Consider the following 20411-nt stretch of genomic DNA (forward strand, 5'->3'; position numbering starts at 1 on the left):
ATTCGCATTCATAACTTTTAGTGCTGACTTCACACACAGCACCAACACTTTCTGGTTTCGAAAAAATTTCAATGCCAATATTTAATACCGAATTTGTTTCAATTTGTTCTGTTGAAATTACTTCAATATCATTTTTGGTTTTCCAGCAATTCGCTATTGTTTTGTATGAAGCGTGAAGTTAGCGAAAAAGTTTTTTCAAATTTTTACTTTTTTTTTGAGCCATTAATTAGTACCCAATTTGTTCCAATTTGTTCCGTTGGAATTGGTTCTTTATCATAAGTAATTTTTGATTTATTCACGATTTTCTCTGTGTCACACAACTCGCCATCTATGAAAACCAATGTGTACTTCAAGCTCCCGTTGATTCCATCATTATAGGAGGGGCTTCTCGAAAGCAAGCGCAATTTTGTCGTAAATCAAGTGCATGACATGCTAACTTACGGATGGCCATCTGAAGATATTCAAATGCACCAATAATTTTTCTACCGATATACCGATTCTTCATGTGAATTTTGAAAGAAGAGAATTCGGCTACCACGAAATGCTTTTTCATACTCCAGTAAGCAGAATTGAATAATAATAAATCAATTTCACTTGAATCACTGAGTATTATCTTCATGACATACAGAGTGAGTCCGATCGAAATGCTCATATTCTGAAGCTTATTTTTATACAGGGGGATTCACTGCGGAGGCCTATCTCTATTAATAAAAGAGGATCCATGGTTTACTTCAAAATGCTTTATTGTTCAAACGATCGCACCAAATTGTACAATTCTTTTTTTGTTGTGTTTATTATTGTTAGGGCAAGGTTTATATAACAAAATATTCCCAAAAAAAATTGTACAGAACAGAAAAAAAGGCATTCCTTTTTCTCACGACCAATCGAGCAATCACGATGAGTTAGTTATTATTATCTACCCTAGAAATAATTTAAATGGCAAAACTAGGTTTGCCGGGTCAGCTAGTTATAGATATTTATGGAGAACTTATCATAATTTTGTGCTGGAAATTTACATGTTAGAGTTTTCGACAATGAACTTTCAAATCTCTGCAAAATCTTGTTATACCGGAAAAGCCTTCTTCTTCTTTACTCCAAATGGCACACGTATATAGTATATCTTTGCCTCGTTAAGTAGCTGACTTGATGACATTTTCAACAGTATATGTAAACAACTAAACGATTTATGAGTTATTGTTCTTATGAAAAAAATGGTGAAAACGTAATATTTTCTACTAAATTCCGACTTCAAAGCCGGAGTATTATATACTTGGAACTAATACAGGCTATGACGACTTAGATCAGTTCTCGATATATACAGAGGGATTAATGAAAGGTTTTAGTTTCGTAATATGTGTTGGTTTTTTAGCGAATACTGAAATTCATTTTTATTGTGTGTTCACCTCTTTATCATGGATGTGATATTTATGTATACAGGGTGTTCTTTGATTGTATTCACTTTCGTTCTATGGGGAGATCATAACAACGATATGAAAACCAGGCTGTTCTTCGACAAAATGGGTCATTTTTCGATTTTCGGAATGTTTCATGAAATAATAGTAGGTAATCCTCCCATGAATACCTAATATTATATCTGGAATTGACCCAAGATACATAGAGCAGCCTATATGAGGTTTTCTTGACGCTGAAATGACTAAGAAAACTGAAAGGTCATCGAAGAACATCGAGTTTACATATTCCTTGTCCATTGCGAATAGCCCTCATGAGCATCTTGTAGGTCTATATGAAAAAAAAATGTTTTAATAAAACATCCGGAATATGATAAAAATTATACAAAAAGTTATGGAACACCTGTATAAGATTGTCACTTCGTTGTTATGACCTCCTATAGAAGAAAACTCGAATAAAATGGAAGACACCTAGTGTACTTATATAATAATCAATTCGTCATTAATGTAATATGAATAAGAATATTCGTATAAAAAGTTTCCTGTGTTTAGAGAAATAATCTACGTCGTCATAAAACACCCTACAAATGGTTAATTTAGGTAAATTCCGACTTCACACTCGGAATTTAGCGAAAAATATTTCAAAAAAACAGGGTGCGGCATAGCATATTGACCAGTTCCCAAGGGTCATTGCTTGAGCTGTGGCGGGGACAGGAAGGTACGGAAGGGCTCCTTGCGTTCCTTAAGATATGTAGTTTTCAGTTGGCACCAGAGTGCATCGGGTCTTCCGCACGTTTTACGAAAATAACATGTGGTCGCGATCCAGCGATCGTTTCGGTGCCATTTTGGTATTCCTGTGAATATTTCTATCCCCTCTGCAATGACAATCAAAACAGAAAGTATACGACGAGGACGAGGCCATCATAGGCACCTACTCTTCCGAGGAGGAAAATGTCACCGTCACAGTAATTTCACAGCGTAACGTTTCGATGTTGAAAACCTCCCAACAGCCTGAATTGAGGCAACTTGCGATCACACACGATCGATGTGGGTGATATCTGGTTCTAGCAAGATGGGTATACAGCCCAGCCAGACGGCATTAGCTGTTTCGAGACAGATATTCCCGGGACTACTAGTCTGACTAAGAGAGAACGTGGGGTGGCCAGCGCGCTCACCTGATTTGAGCATCTGAAACTTCTTTCTTTCTTCTTCTACCTTGAAGATAAAGTCTTGAAGGTCGTCTACATAACCTGCTACAACTCAAGCAGAGAATAACCGAAGAAATCCGGGATATACTTCTCGATATATTCCGCAAAGCGGTCAAAAACTTCAGTCGTAGCTTTAAGAGTATTAACCCTCATCAATACTCAAAGATCATAGACTACTAAATACTTCTAGTAGGCTATGCGTTAGTGTATCGCTGCTGACAGCCGCCATAATAGCGATATCGTTTTCAGAACAAAAACAGGCCTGGATTACTTAAATGAACTCTTTACCCGATATTAAAACTTTGAGAGATATCCAGGAGAAACTTGAAATAATAAGATTATAGCCATTTTGAACTGCTTCGGAAACCAAACAAAGAAACTAAAACTCGATTGATGAAATGAATAAGAATCCCAAATTTATTCAGATATAGGTAGGTATAACATCCATTAATATAAAAATCAAAATACCAATTTTCATCGAGGTGGAAGTTGTGTTGCTCTGATAGACGAGGTAAAATGAGACTGAATAAACTATAGTCAGCATCTACTTCCTTGATGGCATGGTCTTTGTGTTGATGCTCGGAGTGATGGTGGTTAGCCAGTTCGATTGTAACATTTCTTGATTTTTAAATCAATGGATGATATGTATCTGAATTAATACCGACTGAAATTCGATGTTTCGATAAATAATTTTGACATTTCGTAAATTTTTACGGTTTCTCAACGATCAGCCACTGACTAGTCAAACATTAAAAAATACTTAACAAATGTTAGTAGTAATTTGAAAATCTTGAGTTTTGATGAATTCCATTTGTTCAACTCGATGATCTTCTCATAAACACCCTGTACATCTTCTGTGGAAACAGCAAACACTATTTATAATACTCTCCAGCATTAATATTCCAAAAAGTGTGACAATTTTTTTCATAAGAATTCCAATAATTCGTATGGCATACTGTTGAAATTGCAATCAATTTAACCATGCAAAGATAAACTGGGTGTGCCATTTGAAATATCAAAGCTGCTATCTGTTTCAGATATAACCGAAAGTTGCAGGGGTCTGAAAACAATTCAGGGAGAAAATGTACTGTAGAAAACCCCAATATGATTTTCAGCACGAAATTGTGATTAGTTTTCCAAAAACGCCCAATAGTTTGATTCGATAGGATGATTCGAAGCGAATCACTCTGTATATCCCCCGAATGAATACCCAATAATGATTTGATAAAATTCAATTCTCAAAAATTCCTCCTCAATATATATTAGGAATTAAGTATTTATTTCTAAATATGTATGTTTCGTCATATCGCAAGGAATACATATATCGTAGTGTGAAGTGGAGTTGGTCCCTGCTAAACATTCAACATACCGGATTTTGCCATCCCGATTTATTTCATTCAACATACCGTTGTTTTTTTTTTGAAATATGTCAGTTAGTTTTATTTAAAACAATGCATGAAGATGGAAGTAATGGACCAATAATTGAAATCGTCGTGATGCTTATTTCTGCAGTTATAGTTCATTTATGTGGAGTTTTTCTTGAATTTATTGATACATAAACTTTCATTCCAAACGTTCAAGGCTTCTTTCAATCTTCAGTTTCATCAAAACAATAGAAAAGGCCATTCACTCCATAATCCCTATTATGTCATAAAAAAACTTTCCTAATAATTTTCATCATCATATATGTACTACATATTTTCATCGACGAACATCCGAATATTACATCAATTTTATGTAAATCTTATATTGTAAATGTTACATTTCCTAGAAATCAAGTTGTAGATCTGGAAAGAGTCATTCAATCTTTATGAGACATACCTAGTTTTTAGATTAAATTTTCAGATATGGCCCTTTGAAATTTTATGATAGTATATGTACAGGATGTCCCAAATTCGATTTCCAGTGAGAGGATCTCGGATACTACAATAGCTAGAGTAAAACCGATGACACACTTCGAGCTCTTTTTCAGAGAAACAAAGAATGGTGAAAACTGTAGTCTCCTACGATTCTTCGTTTTTGAGTTATTAGCAAAAAATGCGATTTTGACTATTTCAAAAAGTTCATAACTTTTTTATTTCTGAAAAAACAGATCTGAAACTTGAACTTTCTACAGGCACATTTGAAAACTCAAAATCGAAGGAATATATAGGGGGCTACGATTTTCACTATTCTTTTTTCGGTTTTGCTCTAGCTCTTCTGATGTCTGAGATTTCCTCACTGGCTACTGGACACCCTGCATAATGAATTCGAATGCACTACCGAGAAACACAGCATATCAAATTGAATTGAAGAAATTTTCATCGATTCCGCTCAGAAGAAAAACTTGGTAATCAAAGGGATTATTAATCGGGTCACTTCAGATTTCAGCTCTTTATCAAATGTTACCAAGCTTTCGGTCAATCACATCACATGACCATCTTCAAGGCACTCCTTTCCCTATGAGAAAAACTCCGTATTTCAATTTTATTATTACCTATTTATTTGAATAAGAAAGGAGGCACACAGCCACAGCCTATAAATGCCTAACCTATGGGACCAAAAATCCAAAAAATTCCTTCCTTCACATTTCGAGCACACATCACCCGCGGAAATATCTGACAATCGGAATGTTGACCGACGGAGAATCAACCACCTCATCAGGAAGAGAGTTTCTAGTTCCACACACCGAAAACACGGTTGCACATTTTTATGAAAAACTATCCACTCAATTAAGAAACGCTTTCCAGGACCCTCGTGTAACATATAATAATGAAATATTTTATGCATTGAATATGTCTCTAAATATTCATTTCATATTAGGGAACCGAAAGACGGAATTTTCAACCATTTCGTTTCGCCGTCATTATCTTATTTGATGTCGAGCCCAAAGCACAATAAATGTTCAAATGCACGTAAAATAAAAAAAAAAAGAAATTTTTCCAGTCTAGCCAATTAGTAATTAAGTGACTCATCTTAGGATTACTCATTTTGCCGAAGCCCAATAGGGTATTTTTCTAAATTTCGAAATATATATAATTACAATTCTTATAGCTCAAATATATCGAAACATATTAATTCGAATTCTAACATATTGCATTGTATTAACTTACGAAAATTCTGATTTCAGAAGCGCTCTCTTATGAACATTCTACGTCATTTTCACAATCGCCCATCGAGTCAATATTGGTCATGAAAGTTTTCTGACCACCATACACTTAATAAATATCAAGTTTGGTGTTCACATTTGACAAGAAAAACCATAGACATAGAGACATGTCATATACAAGCTTTTACATATTCGAATGTTTACTAAGTTTCTAAGGCTGTATTTCTGAAATGTCTGAATTTTGAAGCGAATCTTTTACGTGTTGGATAACTAATGGAAAAGGGTTTCCATAAATAATCTTAAATTCGATTTTGGAGTTTTAGGAAACTTGTCCCTTTCGTCCTCTATCTATTTGAATCTGGAGAATGTGTAGAAAACTCGACCCGCATTTGGATATCTTCAAATGGCCACCTGGGAAGTTATCAAAAAATAAAAAACCCTCCGGCTCCGGCCCTCCGCTGTCATGCACTTGATTTACGACAAAATTGCGCTTGCTTTCGGAAAGCCCCTCCTATACTGATGGGATCAACGGGAGCTTGAAGTACACATTGGTTTTCATAGATGGCGAGTTGTGTGACACAGAGAAAATCGTGAATAAATCAAAAATTACTAATGATAAAGAACTGATTCCAACGGAACAAATTGAAACAAATCGGGTACTAATTAATGGCTCAAAAAAAAAGTAAAAATTTGAAACTTTTTCGCTAACTTCACGCTTCATACAAAACAATAGCGAATTGCTGGAAAACCAAAAATGATATTGAAGTAATTTCAACAGAACAAATTGAAACAAATTCGGTATTAAATATTGGCATTGAAATTTTTTCGAAACCAGAAAGTGTTGGTGCTGAGTGTGAAGTCAGCACTAAAAGTTGTGAATGCGAAAACATAATCACCTATTTGAGATATTCAGATAATTTCAACAGAACAAATTAGAACAAATTGAGTACTAAATATTGGTATTGAAATTTTTTCGAAATTTGAAAATGTTGGTGCTGAGTGTGAAGTCAGCACTAAATCATAGAAATGCGAATTACTCAAAAACCAGACCGGTGCTTGAAAAGTTTTTTACGGAACAAATTAGAACAAATTGAGTACTAAATATTGAGCTTAGTTTCAGAATTTGTTCTATAAACTTTTCGCTAACTTCACGCGGCCCAACCGGAGCACATAACCCTCCGTCTATATTGGGCTCGAGAGCCTTGCCCGAAGAGTTTTGGAATTCCGTGTTGTTTTCCAATGAGACCAGAGTATGTTTAATACATGATAGACATCGGATTCGTGTGTGGATAGAGCCAACGAGAGCAGCTCAACTCGCCCATGCTTATCCCGTGCCCCCCTTTGCCGGAGGATGTGCCATGTTTTGGGCTGGTATCAATCTCACAGATTTAATTAATATTCAGAGCACAATGACTGGTGATAGATACCTCAGGGAGATTCTACATCCTTATGTAAGGTTATGGCTAGCGGCTGTTGGAAATTCTTTTATTTTTGTGGACGATAATGGCCGACCTCATCGCATTATAGCTGTAAATGAATATCTTGAAACTGAAGGCATCAATCGTTTGAACTGGTCCGCTCTATCTCCAGACATGAATCCAATAGAACATGCTTGGGACATGCTAAGCAGGTCAATAGCAGCCAGCAGGAATCCCTCCAGAAGTTTACAGGACCTCGTTCAAGGAGCTCAGGAGGAATGGCTCAATATCCCTCAGCAGCATAAGGCTAATCTGTTAACCAGTATGGGTAGGCGTCTCTAAGACATGGAACAAAATCAAACCTGAAAAGCAGTCATACGCAGGGCTACTGGCCAACAGAGTGAGGTGACTGCTACAGAGAGAGAATAGTTCACCCGAATAGAACTCGATACAATCCGAGAAAGCTGCTATCCAAGAGGTGCGACCCCAGGGTGCGGCATTGGTTATCCTGAAAATATCACAACCCAAAACCCGGAGGAGAGAGTTAGCGGATTTCAGAGCAGGTTTACGAGGACTTATCTCATGTATGCGGGCATACAACCACAAAATAGACCCAGAATACCAAAAATGAAAGGATCAAAGAATATGCTGCAGAAGGTAGAGCAGCTTGATGAAAAACTTAAAAGCCATATAAACCCCTCTCATACCCTCCAAGATATCATAGATTATGTCTATGCAGGTGCGATAACTATATGCACCGAGATGGGTATGAAGATCCAGGCTACCCAAACGCGTAAAGAAAGTGGGGACCCTCGTGGAATAGTGCCGCTTGGAACGAGAAATCAGTGAGATCAGGAAAAAAATCGGTATATTACAATCTTACCTTGACACCGATGATCCTTCTCCGAGATAACGAAGATTAACTTACCATATAGCGGCGATTTTCAAGATTAAAGCTCGTAATAAACCCTTCCGACAGCAGATAATAATCTTAAATGATAAACTGAAACAGAAAATAAAAATATTAGGTAGCCGAATCAAGCGGTGCGAAAAAGTGAATAGCTATAAAAGCAACAGATTTTACCATAGAAATCATTGAGGCGGAGCCTGCGTTAAAAGGACAACCACCAAGAAAGGAGGACATACACATGAAGTGGAATATGGGAGGAGGAAAGAACATATGATAACGGAGCTCAGTGAATGAGGGAGGCTGGAAAGGAATCATCGAAATACCACATGGAAAATGTGAACTTCACAGAGGAAGACATAAAACTGGTCTTGAAAAAAACCAGTAACTGGTCAGCCCAAGGTGTAGACAAAATACACAATTATTGGTGGAAATATTGCCATTTTAACTTTTGCAGTTGATCATAAGATTATCCCTAAAGAACAGCATGGATTTTCACCTGGGAGGTCCATCCTTACTAATCTTTCACCCTGTATCGACGATTGGACTAAGGCTTGGGACTCTGATATCCCTGTGGATATCATTTACCTCGACTTCGCCAAGGCGTTTGACCGTGTGCCCCACCGTCGGCTCATTTCTAAGCTCGAACATCTGGGTATACGGGGTGGTTGTTTATCGTGGATAGAATCTTTCCTACATAATCGGACATTTCGTGTCAGAGTTGGGGAGAGCAAATCATCTGAATATCGAGTGACCAGCGGTATCCCACAGGGTACAGTGCTTGGTCCTCTTCTTTTTTTGTTGTTTACGTCGGATCTTCCTTCCTCTCTTCGATCAATGTGTGCATTATTCGCTGATGATACGAAGCTATACAATTTTCCTCTTACTTGCGCTGATGTCCTCAAGAAAGACCTAAGTACCTTGAATGAGTGGTGCAGGCAATGGATGCTGCCTCTTAATTTGGACAAATGCTGCGTACTCCATGTGGGCAAGAAAAATCCCAAAACCGAATACTTCATCGACGGCAGATTGTTGAAGAGTGTTGACGAGCACTGTGATTTGGGTCTAATAGTAACAACCAATTTTTCCTGGACCAGCCATGTAACATCTATTTGTAATAGAGCTAAACAACTATGCCACTCATTGTATCGTTCTTTTCATGGGTGCAGCTTACAAACGTGTAGGCTTCTGTATCTCTCGTATGTTCGCCCGATGCTGGAGTTTGCCGGTCCCGCTTGGTGGCCTTCACTGAGGAGGGATGTGGATGCGTTAGAAGCTATTCAGCGCACTCGTACACGGCTACCGTTTGGTCGTGACCGTCCAGGCTATGATGCACGACTCCGGCTTCTCAGTGTCCCGAGGTTCGAGCAGCGTCGTGAGCGAGGTGACCTCATCCTTGCCTACCGAGCATTGCACGGTTATGCTGTTGCTGATCTACAGTTCATGTTCAAGAGGAACTTTAATCACCTACGGGGACACCCCTTTAAGCTTGCCAAGGAAAAGTTCAGAACTATCGTCCGACAAAACTTCCTATCGAACAGAATATTTGAGCGCTGGAACCGACTGCCAACCGACGTGGTGACCGCTACATCGGTTAATGTTTTCAAGAATCGTTACGACAGGTGGACCTCTTCTTTTTTGTTTTTTCTTTTTTCAATTTACTTTCAAATATTTCATGTATTGAGTTTATAGGTACTGTTACCTCAACTCTTATTATATTAAATAATAATAATAATAATAAAGTAAAATCAGCTATCAGAGGACTGCACAACTGGAAAGCACCTGGGCCTGATGGATTACAGAACTTCTGGATCAAGAAACTTTGGATCATGCATGACAAATTGACCTCCGCAATAAATGATGTCATTGAAAATCCTGAAAGAATGCCAGTATTTCTTACACATGGCACAACATACTTGTTACCTAAAGACCAAAGGAATACAGAAGACCCATCCAAGTAGCGACCAATCACATTCTTCCAACGATGTACAAATTAATCACATCGTGCATTTCAAACCGAATTCACAACCATTGCGAAAGGAATAACATCATCGCCATGCAACAGAAAGGATGCACCAAAGACAGCCGAGGGTGCAAAGAACAACTAATAATAGATTCAGTTATCTGCAATCAAGCGTTCTCCAAGCGAAGGAATCTTTACGCTGCGTACATAGACTACAAAAAAGCATTCGATTCTATACCTCACGAATGGCTCTTGACGATCTTGAAGATTTACAAGGTGAATCCCAATATTGTTAAGTTCCTGAAAAACTCCATGTCAACCTGGCGTACTAGTCTTCAAATGAAAGCAGCAGATTGCTCCATTACAACAGGACCTATTCCAATAAGACGCGGAATTTTCCAAGGAGACTCGCTGAGCCCTCTGTGGTTCTGCATGGCCCTGAATCCATTGTCTCATAGATTGAATTCTACGGACTACGGATTTTCCATCAAGAGCGGCAGTAGAACTATGATGAAACTGAATCATCTCCTTTACATGGACGACTTGATATTTCAGTCCCGGCTGACGATAACATGACCAGGGCGTTCACCGACAAGCTCACAAAATATCCGCGACGATCCATCCTCTAATAATTTCCACAAATGGGTTAGTTGAGGAGCATTTGGTGGAGATCACTCACAGCCTGGGATTGGAAAAGGAGATTATAAGTGCTTCACAAAAGGAGTTGATACTGGGAACTACAAGAATTGTCCGAAAGTTCCTGACAACGCACTGAAACTACCTTGGCTTCACGATGGTCCGGTAGTTCAGAGGGTTTACAGTTCATTGCGACCTTTATTGGTAGGTTTATTGTGCCCCTAACAGCTGTCCTTTACTGCTCGCCTTCCAGTTCCAGAGGTCTGTTGAAATCCAATATCTGGGACGTCTTCAACGAGGAGAATTCCACACTCCTACAAGTCCAAAGCACTATTTCCTTTGGCTTATATTGGCATAGCATTCCGTAACCAGGTGAATAGGAGTTTTTTCCTTCTCTCCAAAGAATCTACACTCGTCAGTGTCCGATAAACCCATTCTCAACAAATGCTTCCTCAGGCGACAATGTCCTGTGAAAAAGTCAGTGAGTAGATGTAGTTGGTTCTTACTGAGATCCATATATTTTTTGGATCTAGCAGTTTCGAAGTTCCTGAGGAACTTTTTGGAGTGATCCATTCCTGGGAGATTCCGCCAGAGTTTTTCCCTTTCGGCTTTCTCCTTCTCCATAAACTCCTTCTTGTAGGTGCATTTTTCTATACCACAGAAGGGTTCTGGGCCAGTGAGGCTCTCTCTGGCAAGTGTATTGGCCTTCTCGTTTCCTGCGATTCCCGAATGACCAGGAACCCATAGAGACATTATTTTTCTTGCCTACCTCATTGAGGTTATTCCGGCACTCCCAAATCAGCTTTGAATCAGTGACATAGGAGCTCAGTGCTTTTACGACAGCTTAACTATCTGTATGAATAGCTATACCACACTTCTGAAATTTTCTTTCTAGATTTACGTCTAGACATCTTTCGACTGCTAGTATTTCCGTTTGAAGGACGCTTGTACAAAAGAATTACGATAGTGCACACTTGGTGCTTGCCCCGTAAATCCCAGCGCCAGCTCCTGTAGCGGTTTTAGAGCCATCTGTGTACCATTTTAATGTATTTTCTTTAAGATAGTAGTCGGTGTACTTCCGTTCCCAATCTTTTCTTTTACTCAGCATTCTACTGAAATTTTTCTCAATGCTTACATTCTTGATCATTAAGTCACTGGGAAGGTTTGCAGATGAGATGCATGCTTATTCCACAGAAGTTTGCTATCCAGGGCTATTCCTAGGTATTTTACTTCAGAACCCCACTCCAAGATATTACCGTTTAATGTTAACGTCTTCATGGCTGAAAGGTTCCTCTTCCACGTGAACGGAATTACTGTGGTCTTGGTTGGGTTGATGTCCAGCCCCACTGACAAGCACCATTGTTCGATAATTCTAAGGACCTTCTGCATTAGGTCGCTGAGAATGCCTTCGAATTTTCCTCTAATTATCAGGATTATGTCATCGGCATAGCCTACACATTCGAAGCCGAGCTCCGTTAGCCGGATGTGGCGGGCATCTCCACATCCACCGAACCCTGAGCCACACGGACATCCTTTAACCCTGAGACTGGGATGAGCCCAAACCGAAAGGTTAGGCAACATCTCCCTGCCTTCAGGGTTTCTTCTGTTTGGAGATCAATCCCAATCGTGAGGACTGTCCCCTTGCCCTTCTTCCTGGAGTTCAGAATTCTACATGTCCCAGTATTGAGGTTGGAGGTCTGAACTTCCACGAGTCTGAGGATCTTCTCAGACTCCATTTCTTGGCTTCTTGGAAAGAATATCGTAATGTTGGTGGGCTTGGGGATGTCGTCTCCCTTTAGAAGTACTAACACGGGTCCCTTCCAAGAATTCAGCTGCAGAACTGATCTTATGATCCATTCCGCAGATCCCTAGGATCCACAATCTACCAGCATCATTCAATAAAGTGTTAGAAGTTTTTTTAATTTCTTCCCCGTTTTTCAATTTTCTACTGAATGACAACTGGTATATCTATGGGAGGGTTTCTCCACCTATTTTCCAGTGTTTTTTTTTTATTTTTGGTTCGTTTCTTGTCCATAATGAGTCCCACGAGAAGCTAGGGTCAGAACGGTCCAGCTCTGCAGAGCCCCGCATGCAGAGGTAAGGGTTCAATACAGTGAAGTTCCCCCCGGTGCTCCAAGGTTGAAACCAGTAGGGACTTGTCTCCTATCTAGCCACGCATCCTTCGATCTGGTTACCCGTTACTCCTGGCGCAGTCCCTTCGGCACGACACTAGGTACAGCCGGACAGGAGAAGTTGGTCCGCGGCAAGGTATTAATGCTGCCAGTTGAGTTTTTAGGCACAATGAGCCGATTTTATTTCCCTGCTGGCCTCCTCCTCATATAAAATCATCGTTAGGGGCTGTCCTCACCCCTCACACTATACGAGCATACACACTCGTACGTGCAACCCGGAATGCTGAATACTTTTATGTTCGGTTGCCCATGACAATTATGGATTAACCTGTGATTTCGTGTACGTTGAATGAAGCCATTATTATGAGGCCGACGAAAAATAAGATAAAAGGTATGAAATTTCATGATTTGTCAGTATCTAATTGAACCAAGGACAACAGAAACACATTTTTTTCCGAATTATGGTCTTAATTCCTTATAAAAATTTTGAACAGAATGCATTGAGTATAAATGAAAAAATATATACCATATTCGAATTTGGAATTTATTAAGCAGTAGCTGACCCGGCAAACCTAGTTTTGCCATTTAAATTATTTCTAGGGTAAATAATAATAACTAACTCATCGTGATTGCTCCATTGGTCGTAAGAAAAAGGAATGCCTTTTTTTCTGTTCTGTACAATTTTTTTTGGGAATATTTTGTTATATAAACCTTGCCCTAACAATAATAAACACAACAAAAAAAGAATTGTCCAATTTGGTGCGATCGTTTGAACAATAAAGCATTTTGAAGTAAACCATAGATCCTCTTTTATTAATATAGATTTACAAGTATATTGTGAAAGGACAATATTGCGACTAATGGCGTTTCTAAGAATAGAAACGAGAAACTCAAGTATATTTGAAATGATATTTCAATAGCATTCCACGAAGCTGTGTAGGTAATTGGTGATTCTCAAATGAATTGTTTGTTGACAATTCTCTTCAGAATGATACCTATACAAACTTTGGGAAAATACAATTATTCCAAAAACTAGCGATATTATGAAATTTTTCTTCCAAAAGTAGTTATCAATTGCATGCGATGCGAGATATTAAATTAAATTGTGATGTCTTACTTTCGGTATAATAGGTAGTTGAAGGTACAATACTGCAAATATCGTAGCCAGAAAGTTCCAGTTCCGCAACCACCTCAAACTCTTTATGATTAATATTTCGTGAATATCTGTGAAAGTATTGAACAAAAGCACGATTCGTTCAGAAAGATATACAACTGATTTGATTTTCTTTTACAGAATATCCTCTTCTCCATCGGAAATGCCTTCCTCTACTACGTTAACCATTTCAAATTATACAGTTCATTTTGTGCCAGCCACAGTAAAGCACAGAAAGTTCTTCATCCCAGTAAGTTGTCAACACTAACGATTTTTCAGTATCATCATTCTAGGTCTATTTATGCATTATCGTCACTATTATAGTCTTTGTCATTTTACTTGTCTTAATCATGAAATCGACATGAAACTGCATTTCTCCTGGAGAATATTTAGGCACGTTAGAGTAAAAACAATGACTGAGACTATCCTATAATGCTAGGACTGTCATAATGACTACAATAATAATTATGCATAAATATACCCTAACAATTTGCTAAAAAGAAATATCTGGAAATTGGATAACATTTTGGAAAATTTTGAAAAATTGAAAAACTGCCGTCATATCAATATCAACTATTAAATCAAGGATGAAAAATCAGAAATTGTAACAATCATGAGAAATTTTGTTATGGAGAGAATCTGTGTTTATCATACATGATGATCATTCTCTGATTATCTTCATTTCGTTCAATTTTCTTGTTTTGCAGGTACTTATTTAGGAATACACATACAGTGATTTCAGACTGAGACAATAAACTTTATTGTGTCTGGAAATACAGCAGTACCAAATTGATTGATGTTGGCTGTTTCTGGTACTTCTAGTATATATAGATAGGTAAAAACGTTGAGAGGAGTCCTGGGTTCAATTTTCGTGAAAAGTCCATTAGTGGAAACCGTTTCACGATATTTGCATTTGTGTTGAAGATATAACTAAATTTTTATATTTTGTCGATTTCAAAAATGTGCCATATCTTCTTCATTTTCGAAAATATCTGAAAAAGTCAAAACTTTTAAATTCATTTAAGAAAATCTTTCTTACTAGGGTTCAAAAAAAATCTTCATTTCGAATACGAATGCACTCTTTTTTTGGTTTTTTTGGTCTTACTTCATACACAAAAAATTCGCGTTTCAAATATATATATTTGTCCATATGGACATGTGAAGATGTGAGTAAATATTACTCACAGGTCATAAAATGAGATGAATTTTCATCAATTCCTTTATCTATATTATTAAAAAAAAAGATTCGCAATAGATCTTGGCAACAAGTGGATGGGAACCCTTAGTCCTATTGCCGGTCCATCGAGATCACAAGATCTATATCGTTTGAATTTGTTGAAAATATATGAATAATAATAATAACTAAAGGGTACAGGGAAACAACCATCGATGTCAATTTTCCTTAGAGCTGAGAAAAACGTGTTTTCAACTTCAAAATCCGTTTATATTATTTGAAATATAACAAATTAAATACGATTTTTCTGAAATGAACATTTTTACTATTATTATAAATAAAATGAGTGCATTACATGAAATGACTCAGAGATTTTTCTTTCCGTATATTGATCGACAGTCATCGGCAACATTGATCGGCAACAGTAACTCGGTTGCCGTCTTAGAGTTCGGATGTTCATTCTGTTCATCGAGTGCAATAATTCGTTGAGGTGTCCATACACGACAAGATTTAAATATGTCGCAGAATAATGTTGCTGATTGTCCTGTGTGCAATGAAGTCGTCACGGTGAACAATAAAACAATTCATTGCTCTATGTGCAAGAGACGTTTTCATGGTTCATGTGTAGGGGTAAAAGATGCATTTTGTAAAGCTGTACAGGAAGTGAGGAATTTCCATTTTTTCTGTGATGCCTGTCTCAGCCAGTTCGACGATGAAAATGAGATAGGGGATAGGTTGGCAGCTGTCAATAATGTAGATACGGATGATAGCTTAGACAAGATGATCACCCTGATGAAAACCACCCTGGTCGGAGAATTAGAATCCCATATGAATACTTTGAGGAAAGATGTCGAAGTTTTAAGGGACAGCAATGTTGATCTCGTAAGATTGTTAACTTCTATTAATCCGCCCGTCAGAACATCTGCGGCGGCTGTCAGCCTTGAGAACGCTGCTACCACTCAGAAATCTATAAGCGTTTCAATGATAAATGGGACGAAGACCGCTGATCCAACTGAGGAGGCTACATCGAGTGCATGGAAGGACAAAAGGACTAAACAAGCTAACAAGTCCAAATTTCGTAAAGATGGACAAGGTATGGCTGAGAAGCCAGCCGACACTCAGAATATTCCGGTCACTATAAATGCTTCGCATTCATTCGCTAATTCTAAGAATGAATTAATCAAGGGTAAGGGAACAACCAACCCGCTTCTACAGGCTGCCCCAGAAGGAAGAAACTGGATCTGGATTGGTGGACTGTCTGATGCTACTACCGAGTCAAGTGTTTTGGCCTATGGCAAAGAAAAATGGCCAGATAAGGAGTTCTTGTGTTTCGACCTGAAGTCTAAAAGCAGGAGGAAATCGTTTAAATTTGGCAGTAAAATGGTCTCTTTGGAGGAACTTCTGGACGCGAAGATGTGGCCGGAGGGAATTACCGTTCGTCCATTTCGGAGTATTCAATCATAAAAGAAATTTACCCAGTATTGATATTAACTCCAAATTGGAGATTACATGCGATAGTTTAGGCAATGTAATCTCATGTTATTATCAAAATGTTAGGGGACTTAAAACTAAAACTATTAATTTCTATAAATCTTTATCTTTGTACAATTTCGATATTATTTTGTTGACAGAAACTTGGTTATCATCTAATATTGCCAATTCTCAGTTATTTGATGATAGATATTCAGTATATCGTAAGGATAGGGATTCATTCACCAGCGATAAAAAGACAGGGGGTGGAGTTCTGGTGGCTGTTCATAAAAGGGCAGCTTCCCGAATTTTACTTCCCGAATTTGGAGCATGTAATTGTTAAAGTTAATTATAGTAATTTGTCATTGTTGTTATCAGTTGTCTATTTTCCTCCCTGTAGTGATTTAACTTCCTATGAAAAATATGGGGAAGATATTGAAAACTTGCTGGATAAATATGACGAGTTTGACGTGCTGTGTTGTGGCGACTTTAATCTGCCGGGCATGTGTTGGGACTATTCAGAATCGAAGTATGAATCTGTTTGTTTATCAAGTAAACAGATGTTCTTGTGGAATTTCTTGTCTTTTTTAAATTTGCGACAGGTCAACGAAGTATTCAATTCTAATAATGTTTTACTCGATATAATTTGTACATCATTGGAATCTATCAAAGTGGAACCAGCCGACGAACATTTAGTTCCTTGTGATAAACACCATCCAGCGTTATATTTTGAAATTCTTACCTATAACAGATCCAATTTAAGTAAACCGTTGTTTAGATTTTTTGACTACAAGAACGCTGATTATGAATCATTAAACAACTTTTTCAGTAGTATTCATTGGGATGATGTTTTCTTTAATATTGTGGATGTTGATTTGTTCGCTGAGAAATTTTACGGGATTATTATGGGAGGTATTGACTTATATGTCCCTAAAAAAGTGTCCAGATCTTATTCATTCCCTTGCTGGTTTTCATTAGAGCTGAAAACTTTAATATTCAAAAAGAAAGAGGCACACAAAAGGTACAAGAAATTTGGCAGAGAGGAAGATTACCATATTTTTTCTCTTTTAAGAGATAAATGTAGAACCTTATCAGAATCTTGTTATACCGAATATCTGAATACAGTACAACATTCTATCAACTCTGATCCTAAGTTTTTCTGGAAGTTCATCAACGATCGAAAAACTGAAAAAGGATTTCCTTCTTCTATGTATTTAAATGGTGTTGTTGCTGATTCTGATGGGGATATTGCGGAGTTGTTTCAGTTGAATTTCTCCGGGATTTATGTAAATTCACCAGCCAGGGATATATCTTTTGTCGCGGACAATACAGTGGACGTCTTTAATTGCCCTTGTTCCTTAGATGACGTCCGGAATCAACTGATGGCTCTCTCGAGTCGAACCGATTCTGGTCCTGACAATTTATCCGCCTTATTCTTGAAGAGTTGTAGGGATTCTCTTTTGGTTCCCATTTGGTCCTTTTTCAACTTATCGTTAGCTTCGGGGGCGTACCCCTCATGTTGGAAACACAGCTTTGTTCTACCAGTTTTTAAGTCCGGGGATAGCAGTAACATAGAAAACTACAGACCCATTAGTAAAATTTCATATTTGCCCAAAGTACTGGACTCTATAGTCACGTCCAAGTTAACTCCAATGTTTAAGCAGATTATAATTAATGAACAGCATGGTTTCGTTTCGAGAAGGTCTACCACAACTCATCTTCTGGTTTATGTTGATGGGTTGTGTGGAGCGCTTGAGAGAGGACACCAGGTGGACTCCGTTTATACCGACTTTTCTAAGGCCTATGATAGAGTGGCCCATTGGATCTTCAAATTGAAAATCGAAGCACTTGGGGTGAGAGGACAGCTGTTAAGTTGGTTGGTTGACAGAATTAAAGGCAACAAATTGAGGGTGAAGATTTTCGATGTTTGTTCTGGAGAGTTTGAAGCAATATCTGGGTTGCCTCAGGGTTCTTCTCTGTCTCCTCTGTTGTTTTTATTATTTATCAATGATGTATACGTGGTTTTATCATACTGCTCTTTTTTATTGATCGCCGATGACCTGAAGCTTTTTCGGGAGATTATTAGCTATTCAGATTGCTCACTGTTACAAGCCGACTTGGATGCATTGATGTGTTGGTGTGTTAAGAACGAAATGAAACTGAACATAACCAAGTGTAAAGTTATGCGTTTCTTCAGGGGTTGGTCCCCAATTGAGTTCAGTTACTATATTTCGGGGCAACTTTTGGATGGGGTAGAGGTTATAAGGGATCTGGGTGTCTACTTCGATTCCAAGCTTGATTTTGTTTCCCATATCAATTTAACCATTCGTAAAGCTTTCAGAATGCTGGGTTTCGTTAAACGGAATACAAAAGATTTCAATGACATCGATGCTATAAAAAACATATATGTAGCTAACGTCAGGAGCATTTTGGAGTACTGCTTTACCGTTTGGTCACCATACTACCAGGTCCACAGTGATAATATTGAGAGGGTACAGAAAAAGTTTTTGAGGTGGATAGGATATAAGCGGGGCATTCCGTCGAGTGAAATTGACTATGGTTTATTGATGTCCGGCTTATCCTTGAAACCTCTTCACGAACGAAGAAAAAATTTCGGGATAATGTTTGTTTATAAGCTCCTTAATGACCTCATTGATTGTCCCTATCTATTGGAAAGATTGAATATTAATGCAGTAAATGTTAATTTGCGTCATAGAAATTTTTTCGTACCTGAGTTTCATTCCAGGAACTATTCTTATAAAAACCCGGTGGATAGGGCAATGAGAGCATCTAATGAATCGGGTTTGGATTTGCTGAATGAGTCCCTATTCGCTATCAAAAGATACTTCAATGATTCTTGAAAAAAAAAAAAAAAAAAAACAATGTTCATTTTTTTTGTGTTTTCTGGGCCTTCAGCTGAGCTGTGTTATTTTTGTTGTTTTATTATTGTGCATATTTCTCGTTATCATGTAAAATGGTTGTACCGTTTAAATAAATAAATAAATAAATAAATAAAAATTTCTTTCCCTGCACGGTAAATCTTCGGAAGCGATTTAACTTATGACTGAGCTAGTTTCATGCCTGTTTTAATATACCATAATATACTACTCCTCAGTCTGAATTGAATTGTGTGTCTAATTCATTTTCGGACAAAAATTGACATTGATGGTTTTTTCCCTGTACCCTTCAACTGTTCTTTAATGGCCATCGACCGAAGTCCTTCAGCCTATTGAATTATACGAATACAAAAAAAAAAAAAAATATTTCATTCTATTTCAGTTTTTTCACTGCAGCTCAGGTAGTCTGTCCATCACACTTCGAGTCGGAAATTTTCTGTGTGGGTTAGTTACCAGGGGGTCCTGATTTCGACATCCTCTATTTCTTTCAATCTTTGTGCAAATCTTCTATTCAGTTTCTCTAGTCTTTCCTTGATTGGCTGTATGTTGGCTTTTTCATATAAGAGTTCATTTGATGGGTTGTGGAGTTTATTAAGTGGGCGTCCCAGTCTAGTTATGATTCCTAGTGCTGATCTTTCTCCTACTTCTATATTTCTCAGTACCTAGTCCGCAACGTTTGTATATAATGGATGTCCATATTCTAAATTGGTCTACAGATGGTTTTGTAGATTTTGATGGAATTTTCCAAACTTATTCCTTGGTCGTTATATGTGAGGCATCTGAAATGTTTAGCTCTTGCTATTGTCTTGTCTTGTCTTTTTGGCTATGTTAGAATTCAATTTCATATTGGCCTTGTTGTCTCCTTGTATGCCTAGCTATTTTATTGATGGAGATGGTGATATGATGTTGTTTTCAATCTGGATTGTTGGTGAATTTGGACGTATCTTATGATTGAA

The 20411-nt window shown here is 37.8% G+C and overlaps 1 protein-coding gene across 1 annotated transcript in view; it reads left to right on the forward strand.

Moving 5' to 3' along the window:
- Positions 1 to 20411, forward strand: part of LOC123311362 — a 1278848-nt gene that overhangs the window by 945990 nt on the left and 312447 nt on the right. The window contains exon 24 of the mRNA XM_044895271.1: positions 14056 to 14164. Coding sequence (XP_044751206.1) covers positions 14056 to 14164 — 109 coding nt within the window. The remainder of the gene's footprint in view (positions 1 to 14055; positions 14165 to 20411) is intronic.

This window comes from Coccinella septempunctata, chromosome 4, assembly GCF_907165205.1.
Source record: "Coccinella septempunctata chromosome 4, icCocSept1.1, whole genome shotgun sequence".
NCBI classification, from domain to species: domain Eukaryota; kingdom Metazoa; phylum Arthropoda; class Insecta; order Coleoptera; family Coccinellidae; genus Coccinella; species Coccinella septempunctata.